General features: G+C 37.2%; 1 protein-coding gene across 4 annotated transcripts in view; it reads right to left on the bottom strand.

The window, feature by feature from the left end:
• The window catches only part of abca7 (ATP-binding cassette, sub-family A (ABC1), member 7), a 43,134-nt gene that overhangs the window by 9,643 nt on the left and 12,936 nt on the right, over nucleotides 1–20,555 (bottom strand). For 2 of the 4 annotated variants that reach the window (XM_028028549.1, XM_028028548.1), the window contains exons 14-37: nucleotides 20,261–20,437; nucleotides 19,875–20,097; nucleotides 19,578–19,799; nucleotides 18,346–18,550; nucleotides 18,023–18,136; nucleotides 17,111–17,282; nucleotides 16,809–16,940; nucleotides 15,362–15,501; nucleotides 15,105–15,242; nucleotides 13,865–14,109; nucleotides 13,733–13,790; nucleotides 8,704–8,906; nucleotides 6,334–6,451; nucleotides 6,199–6,222; nucleotides 5,050–5,195; nucleotides 4,557–4,681; nucleotides 4,363–4,473; nucleotides 3,646–3,838; nucleotides 3,396–3,490; nucleotides 3,077–3,109; nucleotides 2,561–2,666; nucleotides 1,759–1,833; nucleotides 1,495–1,664; nucleotides 605–782 (exon numbers count right to left, since the gene is read on the bottom strand). In XM_028028549.1, the coding sequence (XP_027884350.1) occupies nucleotides 605–782; nucleotides 1,495–1,664; nucleotides 1,759–1,833; nucleotides 2,561–2,666; nucleotides 3,077–3,109; nucleotides 3,396–3,490; nucleotides 3,646–3,838; nucleotides 4,363–4,473; nucleotides 4,557–4,681; nucleotides 5,050–5,195; nucleotides 6,199–6,222; nucleotides 6,334–6,451; nucleotides 8,704–8,906; nucleotides 13,733–13,790; nucleotides 13,865–14,109; nucleotides 15,105–15,242; nucleotides 15,362–15,501; nucleotides 16,809–16,940; nucleotides 17,111–17,282; nucleotides 18,023–18,136; nucleotides 18,346–18,550; nucleotides 19,578–19,799; nucleotides 19,875–20,097; nucleotides 20,261–20,437 (3,403 nt within the window). The remainder of the gene's footprint in view (nucleotides 1–604; nucleotides 783–1,494; nucleotides 1,665–1,758; nucleotides 1,834–2,560; nucleotides 2,667–3,076; nucleotides 3,110–3,395; nucleotides 3,491–3,645; nucleotides 3,839–4,362; nucleotides 4,474–4,556; nucleotides 4,682–5,049; nucleotides 5,196–6,198; nucleotides 6,223–6,333; nucleotides 6,452–8,703; nucleotides 8,907–13,732; nucleotides 13,791–13,864; nucleotides 14,110–15,104; nucleotides 15,243–15,361; nucleotides 15,502–16,808; nucleotides 16,941–17,110; nucleotides 17,283–18,022; nucleotides 18,137–18,345; nucleotides 18,551–19,577; nucleotides 19,800–19,874; nucleotides 20,098–20,260; nucleotides 20,438–20,555) is intronic. The other 2 variants (XM_028028550.1, XM_028028551.1) reach the window with 2 other exon arrangements.

Below are 20,555 nucleotides of genomic sequence, written 5' to 3'. Positions count from 1 at the left end.
AAAAGGGACAAACACTTTATTTAAGCTGAGTCTTTGTCATTTTAATATCTACACATGTAAGCATAATTTAAATGTTAATAAAGAACTGTAAGAAAAAAGCTGAAAAATCAAAGTCTGATCACTTCAAACAGCAAAGACAACACTGTTTTTATGTACGTCTTTGAATGCTTTATGGACAGAAACAGTGTTGAATGCTTTAAACGGTTGGTTAAAAGTCAAACACGTCATTCAGCACAAATGTCTGTAATTTTAGGATTTTAATCAGGCGGGTTGGTCTTGGAGACGTGTGAAAGGATTATTTTAAAAAGCAAGAATTTGTATACAAGTTTGAATTTAATAAATAAAATTATTAAAAGTTGTGCTTTTAATTCTTAACTGAACTTGTTTACAATGTCATAACAGCATCCTGGAAAAAAGAATGCATCATAATACGATGTTGATGCTGATAAAGTGTTTATTAGTCACTTTATTCTTAATATTATATTTGAACACAATGAAACTCTGAATCTCTTTCATAAAGAAATGTAACAACATTTTAGAAACAACTGTGGTTCCCTTGAAGTTGTTGCACATTTTCAGAAACAGAGGCTGACTGCACACTCACCATGTCCCAGGCGAAGTTGGCCAGCCAGTAGAGGATTGGTTTGACTCCGCTGACAAACTGCAAATGTTTGGCTTTGCTCACTCGCTCCTCAATCAGGAAGAGAATAAAACTGGCCGGCACAAAGGACATGGCGAAAATTACACAGATGGAAACCAGAACGTCCACTGAGGTCGTCATCCTGAAACAGGAAGAAGGAAAAAAAATGTAAGCTGGAGAAAAAATGAAAACTTAAATTCACATTTAGTTTTGTTTCTATGAAAGCTTTGGTAGCACTTTCTTTGAAGTGGTGTGCATAAGACTGACATGACACTGTCATAAACATGAAGCAGTTCTTATAAATATGTTTGACTGCTGTCATTTGGTAAATAATGACACTTTTTATGCAAAGTTGACACTTTTAGTGGACTTTTAATGCAAGTATGTTTTAAAAGTGTCATTATTTACCAAAAGACACTCCATGACAAACATTTTTGAAGACTCCTTCATGTTTATGACAGTGTCATGTCAGGCATATGAACACCCCTTCAAATAAAGTGTTACCAAAACTTTTTATCCCTCCCAACATTTATATTTTTGTACAATTAAAAATCCTTTTTTTTTTTTTTTTTTTTTTTAGCATTTTCTCATATAACTACTCCAGTGGAGTTAGTTAGCTTACCAGACATAGGTATTTTTATTTATTTATTTATATTCAGTCATATTCAGTGACTTACATCACTCTTAGGTATATATATATATACGTATATTATAAACTTTATCTCTTATATTGTACTATTAATATTTAAAGCTGTGGATGGAGTAGCTTGTCAACAAATAAGCAATTTTCCCTTGGGAATCAATAAGGTAAGTTCTGTTTAGCATAGACAGACTTCACGCTGATATTAACTGACATTGCTATTTCAGTAAGTTGCTCCTTGGTGAGGTTGAGCGGGTGATTGTAAACGGTGATGCCGTGTCTCCTCCGCTCCGGTCCGGGCGGCAGACTGGCTCTCAGCAGCCCGTTGTTCATCACATTCACAAACGACACCATGGCGTGCCAGCCCTTGTTGTTGTACCACACCTGAGATGGAAAATTCAATTAAAACTCCTAAAAAAAGAATGATTTTTTTAAGTAGGAAACGATGTGAGAGACGACCTTGAGAGAAACGGTTCACCTTGACGTTATTTACGGTGTGCATTTCTCCCAAAAACCCCGGCAGCTTCTTCAGCAGCTGATCCAGTGAACTGTTCTGTGGTCAACACAAAGACATTTAGGTATGAGATATAAAAGAGGTTAAAAATAAGCAGAATATTTAAGAGTAATCAATGTAATAACACTATAAAGGACAGTGGGAATGTGTCTGCAGGACATTTCCATGTTTTTGGGAGAGATCACACCCTACTGGTCGGAGGTGATAATGGAAATCAATACTAAAATGGACTTAAATTTAACCTTTGGTTTTATAGTTTTAATTTACCCCAAAGACTGAAATAGTCAAGTAAATATCTTCTATTAATATTACTAGCGGGCACAAAGAAATCTATAACTCACAAGAGGCTCGATGTGGAACCATCATCATCTTTGGACCAGAAGGAATTAAGGAAACGTATGTAATGGAGAGACTTTTTATTAAGACTTGCTGCTGATAAATACAAAAATATAGGAAGAAATGGAACCTAAACTTGGCGCTAAAATGTACAATCAATGTAATTATCTCTTTTTTATTGTGAACATACTCACATTGGGTTTTACTCTTTTTAAAAAATAATAATCATTTAATTGCTCTTGATCAACTAGTTGCTCTGTAACTTTTGTTGGTGGGGGTTTAAACGTTCAATATTTCTAAAAATGCAAAAACAAGTTAAAAGAAAAAGAAAGTAAATATAAAAGAAAATATATATATATATATATATATACATATATATATATATATATATATATGTATATATATATATATATATATATATGTTGTGCACCTGTTCTACTTGGTATCGCGTCCTGATTGCCATGATGGAGTCTTGAAGATGCTGGACCTGAGAGATATTCTGGGTGCTGGTGCCTCCGAGAGAGAAGCCTCCATATCTGGAACAGAAAATTATTGCTCTAACCAAGCCTTGTAGTTTGATTTCAGCTGGTCAAATTCATTTAATTGTTTAGTCTAAATGAACTCTTTATGACTTTACACAATAATATTTCTCCAGTTTTTTGTGGTTTTATATGAAGGACATCTGTAGTTGCACTAGACTCTCTTCTTAATTAAAATATTCCATACTTAGTCTTGGTATAATCTTTAGTAAACATGAATTTTAAATGTTTCCTGATCATTATTTTTAATTCCCTGAAAAGGTAAAGATTTTTTTAAAGTTAATTAAGGTATATGTAAAAGTAGCAGATATTTCCTACTACAATTGAACCTTAAAAATCTTCTTAAAACAAGAGAGTAAAATTGGTATTTTTAGATGTTTTTAAAAAAGAAAGCTTTGGCTTCTCACCTGAACTCGTTTACCCACTTCTTGGTTTTTAGGCTGAGGGGAAACAAAGTTAAGCTCTATTAGTATTCAGACTTCATGTAATGATAGAAAAATAAAATAATAAATTATGGAAAGATTGTAAAATATAAATATTTATAAGAAGAAAATCATTGCCAAAACAAGTGATAAAGTAGTCTGCAGTCTTGAAGTGAACTTTAGATTTTTATTATGATCAGATGACAATAACTAAGCAAATTAAACAAATATCCTCAGATTTATCTGCTTTCTGTAAACTGTTCATACACATTAAACAGCATGAAAGCTCAAACGTAAAAAGTACCTTTTCTTGAGGATTTGCGGGTAGGTCTTCACTAGGTAATCTGTGATGTTATACCTCGTCAGATTCTGGAGAATATCCCCAGTGGCTCTCTTCATCTGAAATTAAAACAAGTTATTAAAAAACAGAACTAGATAGTACTGAAATAAGACGCAGTAAGTTTCATTGTGAAGCAGAAAGGTCAGTGTTTATGTGACTCTACCCTGATTTCTTAGTGGAGAGTAAAACCCAATCAGGGAGCCAGCTGACCAACCTGTGGAGGAGGAACCCCACCAGCGCCGTCCGGGCAATCTGGAAGCATCCGGCGGGTGTCCTCCGTGCTGCACTGGCATTCTGGGGAAGGTCTGTCTCTGGTCCAGTTGCCTTGGCTCAGCATCTGCCAGGTGGAGAACGACATCTGGGGCCGCATGAATTTACCCCCCCTCTCAGGTTCACACTGAAGATTCCTGCAGCGGGGAGAACATTTGGATTCAAGAATACCTGTAGACATCCAGTGTCAGCTGCATCTTCTTAAAAATTGAAAACGGGATCTAATAGAGGGATTATTTGTTTGCAGATACTTAGGTTGAGTGCCTTTAAACGCTCACTGGTTACCCACATTTAGTACCTTGCTGTTTTAATGTTGTCAGCGTACAATAACTGTTTCACACAGCGTGTGTGAAACAGTTAAAATAAATTGACATCAGTGAGTGAGATCCACCTGTATTTAATGACCATTTCCTCTCTTTAATGAGAGAAAATGTCCCAAATGTCGGACATGACTTACTGGCAATATTAAAGCAACTTGTTCACAGTGAGACATGTCGAGTCCCTCTAAATAACACAAAATAAGCATTTTCAAAAGCCTTCAGATTGTTAAGTCACTGCACCGTTACCTAGCAACCCTATCAGAGCCCTGCCCTTTTACCTAGCAACCCTTGTGGAGCTCCAACACGTTCGGTGTTTGCTATGTTTAGAGAAACCATCTTACGTTTTGTTGTCGTCCTGCTCTTCTCTCTGCATGCACTTGGTGCCAAAACCTGGCTGGTCCAGCAGAGCCTCCAGCAGGTTCTCCATGGCTGGGTTGCCAGGATCGTCGTTGCTGTAATTATTAAATTGGGAGGTGGGTGAAGGCGCTAGCTACTGACTGATTTACCTGGATGACTGAGGAACGTTCGGTCTTACCTGAAGAAGGTGTACTGATCCCCGTACATCCAGGGCTGCAGCTCCAGGGCAGGGTACTTTCCGAACGGAGGAACGATGAGGCTGAAGAGCAGAGCGATCAGCACAAACACAGCCGGCAGAACAATCTGAAAATTAAATCAAACATGTCTGAATAAAGCAGGTTAGTACTTCTGTCAACAAGCAAGCCGTTAACAAACATTGTATGCTAACCCTGACCTCAAATCCATTTCTGTGACAGACTTTAAATGGCCTCGTTTACAGATTTAGTTGTTAACATCCATTTTCTTCATCCGGTTGACCCGGCTTCGCCTGTGCAAGCTTTGAAATCCTCCATAAGGAACTATAACTTTAAAACTTTCTAGTTTAGGGACAATCATTGTAGTACTTGATCATTCTGGTGATTAATTGAATCACTTTCTGCAGGGTTTTCATTCAAGCCTTTTTATACAATATTAAAAACACATTAAAATAAATAATTCAATTCCTGTCTAACCTGAGCGAAGAGCCCCCGGCGGCTCCGTCGAGCATACAGCCAGCGTTTGACGAAGAGCGCTCGGAGCTGCTGCCATGTCAGCCACCAGCCAGTCAGGGGCGTCCCGCCTCGCCCATCTTCACTTAGTGGGTCCGTCTCCTTTGGTTCTGCAAGAAAAAACAAGGTGTAAAAGTTCACTGATAAATATGGAGGATAAAGGAGTGAGCAGAAACATGATGGATTTGTTTACAAACTTAGAACTTGGCTTGTCATGATAACAAATTTTCCCAGAAATTACTGCGATAAATCATCATATTTTTGTTTTCGGACCATTTTCAAGTAATATACTAATGGTGACATAATAATCCAAGTTAGCTCTTTCTAAGACCAATAAACTTCAAGTTTGTATAAAACACTTCACTGTCACTGGAAGATATTTTAAATATCTAAAATAAAACACAACCAAAAACAATAAATAAAACCATACACAACTGAATCCATAAATAATGTATTATTAATGGGCTCATTTAAATTTATCATGTAATTAAATGATTAATTCTGACATGCTTAATTAGAATATCTTGGACCAGAACTGCAATATCTCTTCTTGGACGCTAAAACACTTCTCATTTATCTCTTGTACGACATTGCAGCAACTTTCACCGCCATAAAAACCAACATTTGACATTATATAAATTTCACAGCTGAGTTTTACCTAAAGGAAGACATATAGTACCTTAACCTGGAGCTCAGACAGCAAACCAAGATCAGACTGACATTCTTCAAACTGATCAATTCAACTACTTCATGGATTTTTTAGTTAAGTCCTCAAAGATGCCTTAAAAGTCATTTCCATTCACACACACACATCTATACACTGATGATAGCAAGTTACAGGATAATAATCTGACAGGAACTAGGCTGGCATGTCACGCCATCGGCAAGACGGGTTGGTCGAGAATCGAACCGGCAACCCATGGATTGCAGGGCGAACTCCTACCGCAGTCGACCCAAATAAATGTTTAATCAAAATTCCTTTAAAATTGCAACAACTTAATGATGCAAGATCAACAAAAGTACATTTTTGTTGAACAGGCAGGGAATCTAAGTTTATAAAACAAACCCTTTTCTTCCTTTTAGGATTGTCTAAAAGTGGTAAACTGTAAGTACCTTTCTTACGAAGTCTTTTCCTTCCTGGCAGCATTTTTGGAAACAAACAGTCCAACTTTCAGTCAAACAGAAGACCAGTTCGATCGTCACAGTATAAACCTGGACAGAAGTGGCTGTGAGTGATGGAGTTCCCACCTGGTTCTGGTTCCTCAGCTTTTTGCTCTGATGGCTGCGGGCCACTGGACTCTTCTGCTGGCTGCTCCGATGCTGGATCAGAATCCACTTCAGTTTCCTCTGCCACTCGAAGAAAGATCTGAAAATCAGCACAATGATTGTGTAAAAATGGAAGTAATGGTGGTATAATACACTGCAAAAAAAAAAAAAGCTAAATCTTATGACATATTTTTGGTCTAGTTTCTAGTGAAAATGTCTTAATGCAGGTGAAATAAGAAGACTAAGTGACAATTAACATTTTAGAAAGATATGGGAGCTTGTTTTAAGTAAACAATCCTTAATATTGGTTTAAAATTAGATTATTTCACTACTAATAAGACCAGCCTCAGCTCCAGACGAGTTTAACGGGGAGACATCGACTTATTTTGGGGGGGCAAAATGAATCTACGTAGCTGAACGTAGACAACATCAGTAGTCTACAGGCTACTTGTTAACAAGCTTAAGGTGCTGTATTGTTATTAGCTAGTCATCTTTTAACTAACATTACCTGCATCCACCAGCATTACTCAACTTACGTCAGTTAGTTTGGGGGAAAAACTGTGCAACGTTCTTTGCGTTTTGTTGGTTTGCTGCTATGATTCTAACACACACCTGCACAGCTCTGCACAGCAGCAGCAGGTCTCTGCACAGGTGTAAACCCAGCGCGAGCGTCTTACCGCTCATGTTGCGTTTAAAGGCAGCTCGAAAAAACAGGTTACGAAGTGTTAACAAATTAAACAGTTTTAACTGCTGGAAACAGTTACAGAGGACACATATATGGGAAGTACGGAAGCTCCTACTGTATCAAATTGACATAGGAATAACAGAAAGTTGGAAACTCTAAGGTAAAAACAACAACAGCTTCCAGTTGCTGAAACAGCAACTGGAAGCTGCAATGCCCCCCAATGCCCACCCATGACGCCGGGCCTGAATAAGACATTTCCCCATGTCATAAGTGAAATCATTTGCGACTGGAACAAGTACTTTATCATCTACATTAAGGAATATTTACTTAAAACAAGATTCTGTATCTTGAAATAAGAGAAAATTAACTTTATAAGTAACTTTTTCTCAAGTGTAATAAAATATTTGCACTCAAAGTTAGACCTAGTGCAGTGTAGTCTCCAGTTACAGGCCCAAGATTAAAGCACTTCTGACATAAATCACAATTGACATATTTTTAACACCAGAGAAATAATGTAAGACAGCTGTATGACACCAGGTGGCGCTAAACCCCACACAGCAGAAATAGAATAGAATAGAATAGAATTCAACTTTATTGCCATTGCACTGTCACAAGTACAAGCAACGAGATGTAGCAGAAAGCCATGGAGCTTGTGCCTAACTCATTCAGAGTAAACCTACTAAGCTCTTTAAGACCACAGCCGCTCCATAAATATCCAGCTTTCGTGATAAGACTTTGTTGTGCTTGCTCACACACACACACACACACAAATCAAGTGTAGTCAGAGAGCGACTCTTCATAGACACACAAGCTGCAGTGCTGCGTTATGATGCAACACTGCTTCTCCTCCTGCTGTGTTTCGTTGCTGCATCATGGCAGCTTTATTGGTTGCATTTAAAGTCAGTTTCCTCTTTGTTAAACACTTTTGAAAGCAGTTTAAGCTGAATCATCAATAAATAATCTAGGGCTGCAACTAACAATTATTTTAGTAATCAGTTAATGTATCAATTATTCTGATATTTAATCAGATGAAACATATTGACACATTTTGCAGATTACTTAAGCCTTTTCCATGAAGTATTAGAAATACATTAAGAATTGGACATAAGTAATTAAATTCCTTTTTTAAAAAAGCTAAAAATTAACATTTTAATGCCTAAAGTGCAGCAACATAACATTCCTTAGGTGAATTTTAAAAAAATGCCACTTGTAGAATTAGAAAATTACAATGCATGTCTCATGTCAATGACATAGAAGTCGGATTAAATGCGACATGACAGCTCAGACTGCAGACGCTTCGAGAATAATCTGATGCATAAGCAATTTAGTACCACAAATAATAAGATAATAAGATAATAATACTTTATTGATCCCCAAAAGGGGTGGAATTTTGTTTGTCCCAGCACAGCACACAACAAAACACAATAAAATTAAGTAAATAAATAAAGTAAAAATAATAATAATAAATAACAACTAGCAGTGATAGTCCGTTAAATATTAAGTGGCTCAAATTGGATTTTGCTTGGATGAAAAAAAAAGGATTTGGGTCGCTCAGACTGCCATAAAAAAGTCAGATACCGGTCACATACGGACAAAAATATCTGAGTTTGGTTGTGAACGTATCCTGAGTTTCATAGTAACCGGTCGTTTTGTGTGACATAACCCACCTCCTCCAGTGTACTATCTGACAGGCCGTAGCTGCTGATGCCCAGCTCTGGAAGCCTCTGGTCCAGTTTGGAGAGGAAGATACCCAGACTGCCGTCCTTGGCGGCTGCTTGCGGCAGGTTGATCACGGCTTCTCTTCTAGACTCCTCCACTAACCTTGCGCCAGGAATATGCTGCTGGACCAGTGCCAGCAAAGCTGCCATGTCTGCCAGAAAGATGGTGAGTCTGACAATAAACTGGTTCTCAGATAAATAAAAAATTAACAACAATTCTGGGTCACTCTGGACGTCAGTGGGCCGGTTACTACTGGGTAGCTGCAGATTTCAGAAAATCAAATCCAAGACTTTTTTTATACCTCCTTGAATAAAATTTCAGAAGGAAAAACTATAAATATAAGCGATGATTGGGGAACTTGCTGCATTATGGAGTGAAAATAGTGTCAAAAAGATTTGTGTGTGCGTAAAATGATTTGTGCGTGCGTAACAGGATTTGTGCATGCGTAAAAAGATTTGTGCGTGCGTAACAGGATTTGTGCGTGTGTAAAAAGATTTGTGCGTGCGTAACAGGATTTGTGCGTGTGTAAAAAGATTTGTGCGTGCGTAACAGGATTTGTGCGTGCGTAAAAAGATTTGTGCGTGCGTAAAACGATTTGTGCGTGCGTAAAAAGATTTGTGCGTGTGTAAAAAGATTTGTGCGTGCGTAACAGGATTTGTGCGTGCGTAAAAAGATTTGTGCGTGCGTAACAGGATTTGTGCGTGCGTAAAAAGATTTGTGCGTGCGTAACAGGATTTGTGCGTGCGTAAAAAGATTTGTGCGTGCGTAACAGGATTTGTGCGTGCGTAAAACGATTTGTGCGTGCGTAACAGGATTTGTGCGTGTGTAAAAAGATTTGTGCGTGCGTAACAGGATTTGTGCGTGCGTAAAAAGATTTGTGCGTGCGTAACAGGATTTGTGCGTGCGTAAAAAGATTTGTGCGTGCGTAAAACGATTTGTGCGTGCGTAAAAAGATTTGTGCGTGCGTAAAAAGATTTGTGCGTGCGTAACAGGATTTGTGTGTGCGTAAAAAGATTTGTGCGTGCGTAACAGGATTTGTGCGTGCGTAAAAAGATTTGTGCGTGCGTAACAGGATTTGTAAACCTTAAAAATAAAATACATGTTGAAAAAGTACACACAAATCACCTGGTACGCACACACAAAACTGCAGTTACACACAAATCCGGTTACGAGTGCACAACTATTTTTGAGACTCATTTCACGCCTCGGTGGAAGCTCCAAGATTTGTGTGTAGATGGTGCGTTTACATGCTAGTAAAAGCTGGGACATCTGAGTTTTCTTCGGAACTGTTTCTTTTTTCCACAGTTCAATACATATTTCTCTCTTTACTTGTCTCGTGGCTTAGACATATTTTTGTGAGAGAAAAATACATATGTCATTACACCCACGTCTACTTTTTAATACTATAAGATTGTTTATATATGAATCCACATTTGGGACCTATTCAACTGTAATTACTTGGGTAAAAAATTCAACCACTAGGTGGCGGAAGTTTATTCCGCTCTGACTGGGAAAAGCCTTCATTCAAACTGAGAGAAGAAACAAGAGAATGGCGGGTCAGCCGAGTGATCATGTTCGTGGTTTACCGTCCGAAGTTAGTGGATGTTAAAATTTGCACGTTTTCCTGACCGTTGTAATGCGTATTTGTTAGATTATTTCAGATTACGTTTTACGTTTCAAGTAGTTCGACCCAAAGTTCTCGCCCTTCTATAGCAATAGCTCATGTCTACGTTAGCTAAGCTACTATTAGTCCTCGATTAGCATCGGTCCAGTTTAAAACAGTATCTTCCTGGCCCATTACAGCCATGTCTACGTTTATCACCATGCTCAGCTAGTTTTATGATGCCGACAATAATGTAGGCTTAGGTGACGTCTTTTATTATAATTTATTATAATTATATTTTATTAATTATCTGGCAGATAATTAATAAAATATTCCATATTTAATTTGTATATGTCCTTTTTCAACTATGCAATTTATAAAGTGAAAAATTGAACACTGACTGAAATGTGGAAAACACATACATTATTAGCACTTTTTGGGGACAATAGAAATATAATTTCACTAGATGGCTACAATTACAATTTAGTTAATGTGAAGCACAACTTAACATATTATCTGTCCAAAAATGTAAGTCATCACATGGAAGTAATGAGAAATGTGGTTTGCTCATAATGAAGTAACAGAAATATTAATATTTTAAAGATTCAGCCGAGTTACTACACTTATATTCAGCTGCTTACAAAGGCTTCAGTGTTGGATGAGGTTATATTTTCAAAATTTGAAATATTGATGATCTGCATGAATCTAATATAAAAAACGGTGCAGATGTATATGTATGGCATAGAATACATTTGTACATTTGTTAAGAGATGTTCTACGTCTTTATTTCTGGTACGAAAGCAATGACCATCATATTCCAGGAAGAAATGTAGAGAAGAGTAAATCTTAAGTGATTACAGTAAGATATAAAATATACAGGTGATAGACGAAACATAAGTCTGTAGCAGAACTAAAAACACATTTAAATCAAAAACTACAATTAGTGAGGAGAACTGGGATGAATCCTTCAAATAATAAAAGACGTCACCTAAGCCTACATTATTGTCGGCATCATAAAACTAGCTGAGCATGGTGATAAACGTAGACATGGCTGTAATGGGCCAGGAAGATACTGTTTTAAACTGGACCGATGCTAATCGAGGACTAATAGTAGCTTAGCTAACGTAGACATGAGCTATTGCTATAGAAGGGCGAGAACTTTGGGTCGAACTACTTGAAACGTAAAACGTAATCTGAAATAATCTAACAAATACGCATTACAACGGTCAGGAAAACGTGCAAATTTTAACATCCACTAACTTCGGACGGTAAACCACGAACATGATCACTCGGCTGACCCGCCATTCTCTTGTTTCTTCTCTCAGTTTGAATGAAGGCTTTTCCCAGTCAGAGCGGAATAAACTTCCGCCACCTAGTGGTTGAATTTTTTACCCAAGTAATTACAGTTGAATAGGTCCCAAATGTGGATTCATATATAAACAATCTTATAGTATTAAAAAGTAGACGTGGGTGTAATGACATATGTATTTTTCTCTCACAAAAATATGTCTAAGCCACGAGACAAGTAAAGAGAGAAATATGTATTGAACTGTGGAAAAAAGAAACAGTTCCGAAGAAAACTCAGATGTCCCAGCTTTTACTAGCATGTAAACGCACCATCTACACACAAATCTTGGAGCTTCCACCGAGGCGTGAAATGAGTCTCAAAAATAGTTGTGCACTCGTAACCGGATTTGTGTGTAACTGCAGTTTTGTGTGTGCGTACCAGGTGATTTGTGTGTACTTTTTCAACATGTATTTTATTTTTAAGGTTTACAAATCCTGTTACGCACGCACAAATCTTTTTACGCACGCACAAATCCTGTTACGCACGCACAAATCTTTTTACACACGCACAAATCTTTTTACACACGCACAAATCTTTTTACGCACGCACAAATCCTGTTACGCACGCACAAATCTTTTTACACACGCACAAATCTTTTTACACACGCACAAATCTTTTTACGCACGCACAAATCCTGTTACGCACGCACAAATCTTTTTACACACGCACAAATCTTTTTACACACGCACAAATCTTTTTACGCACGCACAAATCGTTTTACACACGCACAAATCCTGTTACGCACGCACAAATCTTTTTACGCATGCACAAATCCTGTTACGCACGCACAAATCATTTTACGCACACACAAATCTTTTTGACACTATTTTCACTCCATACTGCATAGCAAAAACTGTGAACCAGGATTTGTGTTTTTCACTCTGTATGTGCCTTAACCTCCATAGAGCCTAGATTAAAAGCCGTCTTGCACGTAGCCTCAAATATGTCCCAGCAGAAGACAGACAGCAGCAAAAACAAATGTCGTCTGCACTTACCCATGATGGAGGCAAAAAAAAAATAATCTAGCTAGCTATGTTATATTAGCAGCTAGCTCCTGGTACACTGTAAAAACACAATATCTTATCAATCATTTTTAGTCTAGTTTCTAGTGTAAATGGGTTGTTAAGCTTGAAATGAGACAAGTAAGATATAGATAAATAATTCCTTCATATTGATGAAAAAGAGCTATGTCCACTGGCAGATTATTTCACTTATAGGAAAAATATCCTGTTATATGGAAAATAATCTGCCAGTGGAACTAGAACTTTATTAATATGAAGGAATTTTTGGTAACACTTTTTTTGAAGGGGTGTGCAAGGCTGTTATAAACATGACATAACATCTGTCATGAACATAAAGAAGTCTTCATGAATGATTATGACTGTTGTCATGGAGTGTCATTCCCTAAATAATGACACTTTTAATGCAAAGTTGGCACCTTTAACTGACTTTTATCACAAGTTTTAAAGGAACTTTGCATTAGAAGTGTCATAATTTACCAAATGACACTTCAGGACAACAATCGTAATCATTTATGAAGACTTCTTCATGTTCATGACAGATATCATGTTTATGACAGACTCATGTCAGTCTTATGCACACCCCTTTAAATAAAATTTTACTGAATTTTTACTTAAAACAAGCTACTGTATCTCATTGAAAAGTAACTTGCAAGTTAGTTTTTTCTTATTTCAAGCTTGGGTGGTTCAGACTTCAAGACCTAAGGTATTTGGTAAAAAAGAAAAGAAAATACTTGGTAAGATTTTGTGTTTTTGCAGTGTAGCCTTGAGTCACAGAACACAATGAAAATGTTTGTGTGTAATTCAAACTTTTGCCTGACAGAAAAGTCCCTCAAGAAGAAAAAAATACATTAAATAGTCCTCCCATGATCAAATTTAAGACTTGGGATCAATGTATTTAAGGCCAACTTAGGATCTTTCAATGAATTTAAGATATTTTAATACCTTATTTCAGACACACAAATTTAAGCCTTTTTAAGGATGTGCAGACATCCTTGAATACTCACAGGAACTGGTGTCCTCACTTCCCAGTCCGGTGTCTTCACTGAGTGACGACTCACTGTCCTGAAACATGAAGCCGAGTTAGAATCTACCCTTAAAAACAAGCCCACAGAACCAATTTCAGATTACAAGCAAACCTTTACTAAAGGAGGTAGCTTGTTGGTGCTGGTGCTGGCACTGGTGCAGATACTGGAATAACTGGGAGTGCTGGTGCTTAGCTCCTCCCTCTTCACCACGGTCAGGTAGTAACCAGATCCCAGCTTGGATTTGAGAAAGAGCGGCGATCCGCAGCAGCAGAGTTTCCCCTTGGAGATGATGGCGATCCGGTCACCAAGCAGCTCCGCCTCATCCATGTAGTGAGTGGACAGAATGATGGTTCGATCTGATGGTTCGAAACACAAACAAATATGACTAATGTTCACATCCGTGTGTCTTGTTCATGCCATTTTAATCAGTTTATTCATGTTTAGTTAAGAGTGAAGTTGCTGTACTAACTTGTGTTTTACAGCTTATTTGCTCAGGTTTCAGCTTAGGGCTGGGCAAGATGAGTGAAAAATAAAATCTCCAATTTCTTTCATAACGGATCCGATTTACAATTTCAATAAGTTTTTATTTTTCTTGTTCTCTTTTCTGAAGAAAAGAAAAAGAGACAGATATTTTCAAAAAGTGGCTTGTATTTCAATCCCCCACCTGCAAGTTTTATGGCCAGACTATTTTTGTTTAATTATGAGAATATAGTTATGATATCAGTAGAATAAAGTTGCAATATCACCAGTGGAAAATTATGAGAAAAAAATGTTTTAATAAAAACACAAAGCTAGTAGAGTTATCAGTATCTGACTCACTCATCTTCCAAATGGACTCAGTCGTTTGGACAATAATTTCAAAATCCTGCTTCTGATTATAATTGGATGCTGATGTGTTAAAAGATTAAGTATTCCCAACATTCTTCATTTGAAATTAAACTTTTTTGATATTTTTCTGTAGAAGTAGAATTACTAATTTATTCTCTTAATATTACAACTTTATTCTCATATATTACTTCAACAAGAAGGCAATAATAAATCTGTATCCTTGTAATTAAAACTGTAGAGTGTCTAATGTTCTGTCGTAGAGTTGACCTGAATTCAAATAAATAAAAGCTGCAAGACACATTTGTCAAACAAGATGGCAGCTCTGGTCATGTTGACATCATTCTGAACAATGGAAACCCAATAAAAAACAATAATAATAATAAAAATGATTAATTATGAGAATCTTCCAAACCAAACAGTTCAATGACAGGATTTAATCGATTTATTGCCCAGGTGTACTTCAGCTGTTAAAATGCGTCTTCATCTAATCTCGCCTCTCATTACTGGTGACAGTCACTGGTACCTTCACGATATTTGAGCAGCAGATCCCAGATCCCTCTGCGGGAGTACGGGTCGACGCCAGCTGTGGGCTCATCCAGGACGACCACTTTGGAGCCGCCAACAAAAGCGATCGCGACAGAAAGCTTCCTCTGCATTCCACCTGAGAGACACAGAAGAAGCAGAATTCCCTCTTTTAAAAAGAAAAGCAAACAAATTTAACTTCTATAAGAGCAGACTTGATTCATTTTTAGATTCTGGAGTTGAAATTGGTGACCTTACCAGAGAGGTTTTTGGTCTGATCATGACGCTTGTGCAGGAGGCCGACGTCCTCCAACAAAGCGCTCATTTCAGCCATCACCTTTTCTTCAGGCAAACCCTTCAGACAGCCATAAAACCACACATGCTCCTCCACTGTGAGTCTGAGTGACAGAGGGAGAAAAAAAAACTAAACTGAAATTAAATTCATTTCTACTTGGAAGTTTCAGTTGAAGATTTCCTATCAAACTTTTTTTTTTACAACCCATGAATAAGGTCAAGTTTTAGAAATAGTTCAATACATTTTACAAATCTGACAAAAAAGCTTAAAAGCTAAAATACAGAATGAAATGAGCATTTCAAAGTATTTTGTACACCTGAATTTGACAGTTATTGCATGTCACAAGAAACAAAAAACAAACCCACACTTTAGGTATTTAAAAAAACAGGAAACTATAAGAACCGTTTGTGGCTTTAAGTGAGTTTTATATAGCCTGAGAAACAAAGTTTTTTGGACTGAAAAGGTTGCAGATTCCTGGTTTAGATGATATCGACACTATTTATATAAGTAAATGTGATCTGAACATTATACACCAGTTCTGCATTAATCTCTTTAGAAGCAACTTAAAAACATTTAAATTGACATTTAGTTTGAGAAAAATGTGGTAGAAAGACTTATTTGAGTGCATTTAGGACAAAAACTAACTCAGTAACTATTTATACTGACATCTTAGCATCAGATGTTTCACATGTAGCATCTGATGTTACATGTAATTAGTTTTTTAACAAATTTGCTGAACAATAAATTCTCAGAAATGATTGTGATAAAGAAGGAGCGACCCAAATTTTTAAGTAATATATTGATAATGGCATAATAACGCAAGTTCACCGTCTCAAAGATCAGTGAACTTTAATTTTGTAAAGAACACTCTAAACTGGAAGAAAAAATAAATTCATTTAAAAAATATTAAAAACAACTTCTAAAGAGAGATAATTTAAAAAGCACACACACACACAACTGAAACCATAAATAAAACAAATTAGCAAATCTCAGTAACTAAAACAGCTCTTAAAAAAATATTTATGATTAATTAATTAGCGACAGGCTAATTTACATGGTGTTTTTGCTGCACCAATAAACCTTCCACAATATCCAAGTCTGCTATTAATTATCACCTAACTTTATGCACTCCCTTACGTTTTTAGACTTTAAAAGCATAGAAAACCTGCCTAATGCCTTTCTGAAGCAGATGATTTATCCACCATGATTGTTTTGAAAGTAGACGGCGGAGTCGACCAATGAGTGCCGTCAAACTCTGCTGATGTTCATACACACAGACGCCAGGCTTGTCCGCACACAGAGGAGTTTAAAGAATAACAAGAAATCAACACTGAGGCATTATTGTTGTTAATGTCATTAAATATCCCCCAATCCACAAATTTTAATCTTTATCCAAATTTTTATCCTTACATGTCAAAGAGGACATTGTGCTGTGGACAAACTCCCAGCGTCTTACGGATGATGTCCAGGTCGTAGCGGATGTCCATGCCTTTCACGTACACGGTCCCAGAGGTGGGAGGGAACAGCCCAGTTAGGACGGATCTGATAAACAGAGTAAATGTCCAGAATGTTTCCACATTAAATTAAATCATAATCTCTGCTGTTAGACATAACAAGTCTAAAATAAAGGCTTGCTCTGATCATCCATCCACTACTTTCAGGTAATTCTGGGGGAAATTTCACAGAAGTTAAGAAATAAGTTTCAGCCTCACATGGTGGTGGTTTTGCCGGCTCCGTTGTGGCCGAGGAAGGAGGTGATCTGTCCCTCGAAAAACTTCAGATTTAGATGGTTGACAGCAATCTTCCCTCCTTTCTTGTAGATTTTTACCAAATTTCTGATGTTCACGCCAAGATTCATATTGTTGGGTTCTGCTTCAATGTGATCTAAAGATAGATTTAGACATCCTCAGGGTTCCAGCTAATTTAATTTTATGATTCCTTGAATAAATCTATGTTCATTGTTTGCACAAAATCATTCTTAGATAATGAGATTTTAGTTTCAGTTCCTTTCAGAATGAGCTGTTTTTAGGGTCTTTGTCACTTTAAAACCTTGATCTAAAGAGGTTTAGAGGCAAACAAAGCTGTTAAAACAAACCTTTAAGTTTTTAATCAAGTGTTTATTTATTTAATCATCGGTACAGTCACTAACCTGATATCCAAACTGATTAATGCTTGGTAAAAACTTGAGTTGTAAACATAAATCAATTAAATTGTCTTAAGTTACAGAAATTTACATTTTTGATAATGCCGTAGAAAATCGTTTTTGTACGTTTCTTTTCCTCCCATATCAATTTTCAGACTTTTCAGGATTTTCAAGATCATTAAAAACTAGACTAAGAACAAATAAAGGTGGAAAAAAGTTGCATGTTCACAGGAGAAAAAAAATAAACTAAGATGAAAACTCAAATAAAATTTAGCCATCTAGTTTTCCCAGTCCTTGATGTTTAACCGGCTAACACTCTCCGCTTGTTACCACAATTTACTTAATGGCCTTAAGCTTAGAAAACCGCCAGTGCAGTTTTATAAATCACAGAGCTGAAGAGCAATTTTTTTTGCCTACAGTTGTGTTTCTCTTGACATTTTAAATTTCACTTTCCTTTCAGAAGTGCAGCCGCTTCTTGTACCTTCATCCTGGTCGGTGGGAGCTGGAGGGATCGGCATGCCTGCTTCTAAAGGAATCCCACCCCAGTAGTTGAGCTGAAAGATGAAGTACCAAGGCCTGGGGATGCCATACTGACCTGAGAATACATTCACACACATGTGTCTTCACACCAAAAGGATAATACTGGGTATATTTTTTTAAATTATTGCAACAATATTCTTAACTATGACACAAACAGTACTGATCTCCTTAATGCTGGGGTGTTAAAAGTGTGGCTCCTGATCACAGCTCAAAAATATTAATAATACGCAAAACATCTACTAAAAATACATAAATGTGTCCTACCAGGAAACACTGCTTCAATGTACCAGGCTGCAATAGCGTAGATGAAGGCGTCCACGTAAAGCATAGATATGGAGGTGGTGAAGCTGTACGTGTCTCCTTCCACAGGGCTGGCCCGCAGGTTGAACCACTGGATCCCCACGCCTTGCTCCTCATACTGAGAGAAATACTCACAGCCAAAACCAAAGGCCACAGGAGACAGGAAGCTCTGACAGAAACCAGAAAACACGTGCTGTTAATAAAGTATTCATAGGCATTTGACCTTAACGTTTTGTTACGTTAAATACACAAACATCAGAATATTCTATTAGAATTTAACGTGATATTCATGGGTTAGAATAAGCTGATTTTAACACAGGAAGGACTGCAACTAATGGCTTATTATGAATAACCGAATAAAACATTTGGTACATTCTGTAGATTTTACAATTAATCACTTAAGCCTTTCTATGCAATATTAGAAATGCATAATATAAGAAGATGCATAAAAACAAAAGAAATCATTTTTGAAGAAAATAAACATTTTATTTTATTGCCAAAAATGCACCAACATAGCATTCCTTTGGTGAACACTTCACCTTTGTAGCAAAGCATGCTTCTGCACCTAAAAAATACTTTTATCAACATGTGGAAAGCTCAGTCCTTTCTGCTCATCGTATCAATACAGTGTAGGACTGATCAGTTGATTATTTTTCGGATTAACTGATTACTAATCAGAGAGCAAAAGGAGCTGTTATGTTTTTTGCTGTTGTTTTTTTTTTTTTTGCAGAATTTGAACCAGGCAAAGTTAAAACTGTCACTTGAGGATTTCTCGGTAGAGCATATTTACAAGAAAATAAGTTGTTTTTTTTATCTTAAATGCAAAATTGTATATTTCTCTCCACAGTTTTGGCCTAATTACTGCTCTGAGTGTGTGAATGTGTTGTTCTTTCAGCAAATTATCTTTTATTGAATCTGTATACTGCAGTTGACGTTCACTTAAATAATCACGCTTAATCGTTTTAACCCTATGCAGGAGATTTCCGTCCACTCCTTTTTCTTCAATTTCACAATCATAAAATACTTTGTGAATGTTGATCTCATAAAATCTCAGTAAAACACATTAAGTTTGTGACTTAGTTCAATAAGAATCATAGTTTAAGTTCAATAAGGGCAGAATTTGTTCAAAATCAAGCAAATTTAAGTAATCAAATGAAACAAAAAAAGTAAATATTGAACTTTAGAAGCAAACTCACAGCTAAGACCCTGTGTGTGGACGTGAGGTGATCTCTCCAGGCCACACACAGCACATAGGGCAGGTAGAGGCTGAAGTAGATGAGCCCTCCACAGGCAGCAGCCAGGTTGGCTTTGGAGAAAAAGGTGCTGATGAGGAAACACTGCATGATGGTGGCGGTGGCAAACGCCATGAGGAAAAAAAAGACGACAGTGGGGTCGCTGTAAGGCAAAATATCCCCCCACTACAAAAGGAGAGAGAAGAGTTTTAGCAGTCATCGTACAGCAACATCCTAATGGGAACAAAAATGTTGCCAAACCTTAAGGAGACCAATGAGCAGCACAGCAGAAATCAAGAACGGGACGACGCTGCTGATGAACCAGCTGAGCCACAGCGTTCCTGTGCTGAGACCCATAATCCTCATGGTTTCCTTCAGCCGGGCCTCCTTCTCATACACCACACCTTTAATGATCATGGCCACTGAGTAGATCCAAGCCAGAGTCATGAAGAGAGGTAGGGAGCGGTTCAGCACTCGAAGGAAGCTGAATAAGAATTTTTAAATGCAGTTATTCCTGCTACAAAACTACATGCAAGTTAATACTTAATGTCTAAGATCACATAAGGAGGCATTTTTAATGACTTCTATATTTTTATTACATTTTTGGGACCCTGGTAAATGCGTCAGCACTTAACAGCTTTACTCACACATCGTCCACATAACAGGGATATGGCATCTGTTGGATGTAGATGCCAGTGGTCTGTTTAACTCCAGTTAGGACATAATTCACAGCTCTCTCCACCAGGTCTTGTATGTAGACAAAACCTCCCCAAATGTAGCGCATGTCGTCGAACGGGTCGGCAGCTGGACCCGGATCCCAAAACCTGGGCAAAAAAAAAGAAAAAAAAAAAAACTTTTAAAAAACAAATCAGATTTTTCTTTTTCTTCAAACAAACCATAATGCTGAGTAAAAACTGCTCTGATGCTTGAAGCAAATAAAAA

Source organism: Xiphophorus couchianus, chromosome 9 (genome assembly GCF_001444195.1).
Source record: "Xiphophorus couchianus chromosome 9, X_couchianus-1.0, whole genome shotgun sequence".
In the NCBI taxonomy this organism is placed as follows: Eukaryota; Metazoa; Chordata; class Actinopteri; order Cyprinodontiformes; family Poeciliidae; genus Xiphophorus; species Xiphophorus couchianus.
This window is presented reverse-complemented; position numbering and strand designations above follow the sequence as displayed.